This window comes from Eimeria mitis, genomic scaffold (assembly GCF_000499745.2).
Source record: "Eimeria mitis Houghton genomic scaffold, Emh_scaff5366, whole genome shotgun sequence".
NCBI classification, from domain to species: Eukaryota; Apicomplexa; class Conoidasida; order Eucoccidiorida; family Eimeriidae; genus Eimeria; species Eimeria mitis.
This window is the reverse complement of record NW_013573640.1, coordinates 1,021-2,395: the sequence shown is the minus strand read 5'-3', so window position 1 is coordinate 2,395 and position 1,375 is coordinate 1,021. Positions and strand designations below refer to the sequence as shown.

The window sequence follows — 1,375 nt, the reverse complement described above, 5'->3', positions numbered from 1 at the left end:
TTCTCCTTCCTGGATCTGTTTGATCCTTATTTACCCCTTCATTGCTGCTCGTTTCTCTGTTGCTTTCAGCGCCGGCTGTGTCGCGTGGCTGCCCAGGTCAACCAGGCGCCGTTGTTGCGTGACAGGTTTTTATGGAGTAACCTTTGCAAATTGCCTCGAGTGTTCACTTTTTGTTTGTGTTTGTTTGAATAGTGCTGGAAGCAGCTTCAGATCTCCTCTTTTTGAGGGGATTGGGGTGCACACCCCTTCGATGCAGCGGGTGCTGGCGAGCTCTGCTTTTTTTGTTGCAGCAGGCACTTCGTGACCAGTCTTCATAGATGGCGGAGTCAGTACCAGCAGAGGGGCCCTGCTTCTCTCCTTCTTTGGTGGGTGAAGGGGCCTCCTCCTTCGCAGCTAAGGACCGCAGCAACCTGCCGCATTCAGCTTCCTTTGGCGTGCGCAGCGGGAGCCGCACTTCTGCTGTGAACGCAGCAAAGGAGGAGGCGGCGGCGTTGCCAGAGGGCTCTCAGTGGATAGAGGGTCTCCCATCTGGCGTGCCTTCTCCCCCCTGGAGCAGGTTGCATACTGCTACAACACAGCCACCAGCAGCAGCAGCACCAGCACCAGCAGCAGCAGCAGCAGCAGGAGGATTGCCAGCTGCTGCTCACGGCGGGGTTTTGCTGCCGTCTCGAGAGATAAGCGGCGCTGGGTGCTGCGTTGGAGGAGGCGAATCTTCTTCTCAGGTGGAGATACACCCGAGCAACCTGCATGCACTGATCCCGAGCAAATTCAAATACAAATTTCCTAAGGAGCGGCTGCCGCGTCACAGCAGCTATGAAGTGCTGGCAGTAGAAGACAACCCATACGCCTCTCCGCTGCCTCCTCCTCCGCCCAAAGTCCCTCACAAAAAAAAATCTATATTCGGCATAGCTCGGCGCCACCAGCAGCAGCAGCAGCAGCAGCAGCAGCAGTATCCTTTGCTGATGCGTCCTCCAGCAGCACCAGCAGCAGCAGCAGCAGCAGCAGAAGCAGCAGGAGAAAGTAAAGAGAATGCAGGGAAAGGATGGATAAGAGATTTTCGTTGTTTTTTATGTACAAGTGCAGACTATGTAAGCGATGAACAAACTCAACTAGAAATAGAAAAAGCTCAGCTCGAAGAAGCTCTTATAGAGTTTCAGAGCGACAACAGAGCACAAGCAATACAGCTAGAAGAAACAAAAACACAATATGAAAAACAAATACAAAAAAAAATACAAGACCACCAGCATGCATATAAATTCATAGAAGAAACAAAACAAACCCTCAAACAAATACAACAAGAAAGAGATCAACTACTAGAACAACAAAAACAGTAAACCCTAAACCCTAAACCCTAAACCCTTAACTCTAAACCCTA

General features: G+C 50.9%; 1 protein-coding gene across 1 annotated transcript; it reads left to right on the top strand.

Annotated features, from left to right (window-relative positions):
- Positions 1 to 317: 317 nt before the first annotated feature.
- On the top strand, positions 318 to 1,334 carry EMH_0081590 (uncharacterized protein; the record flags this gene model as incomplete). The annotated part of the gene is made up of 1 exon (XM_013500403.1): positions 318 to 1,334. One exon carries the CDS (start codon positions 318 to 320, stop codon positions 1,332 to 1,334), a length of 1,017 nt encoding a protein of 338 aa, XP_013355857.1.
- Positions 1,335 to 1,375: the final 41 nt, after the last annotated feature.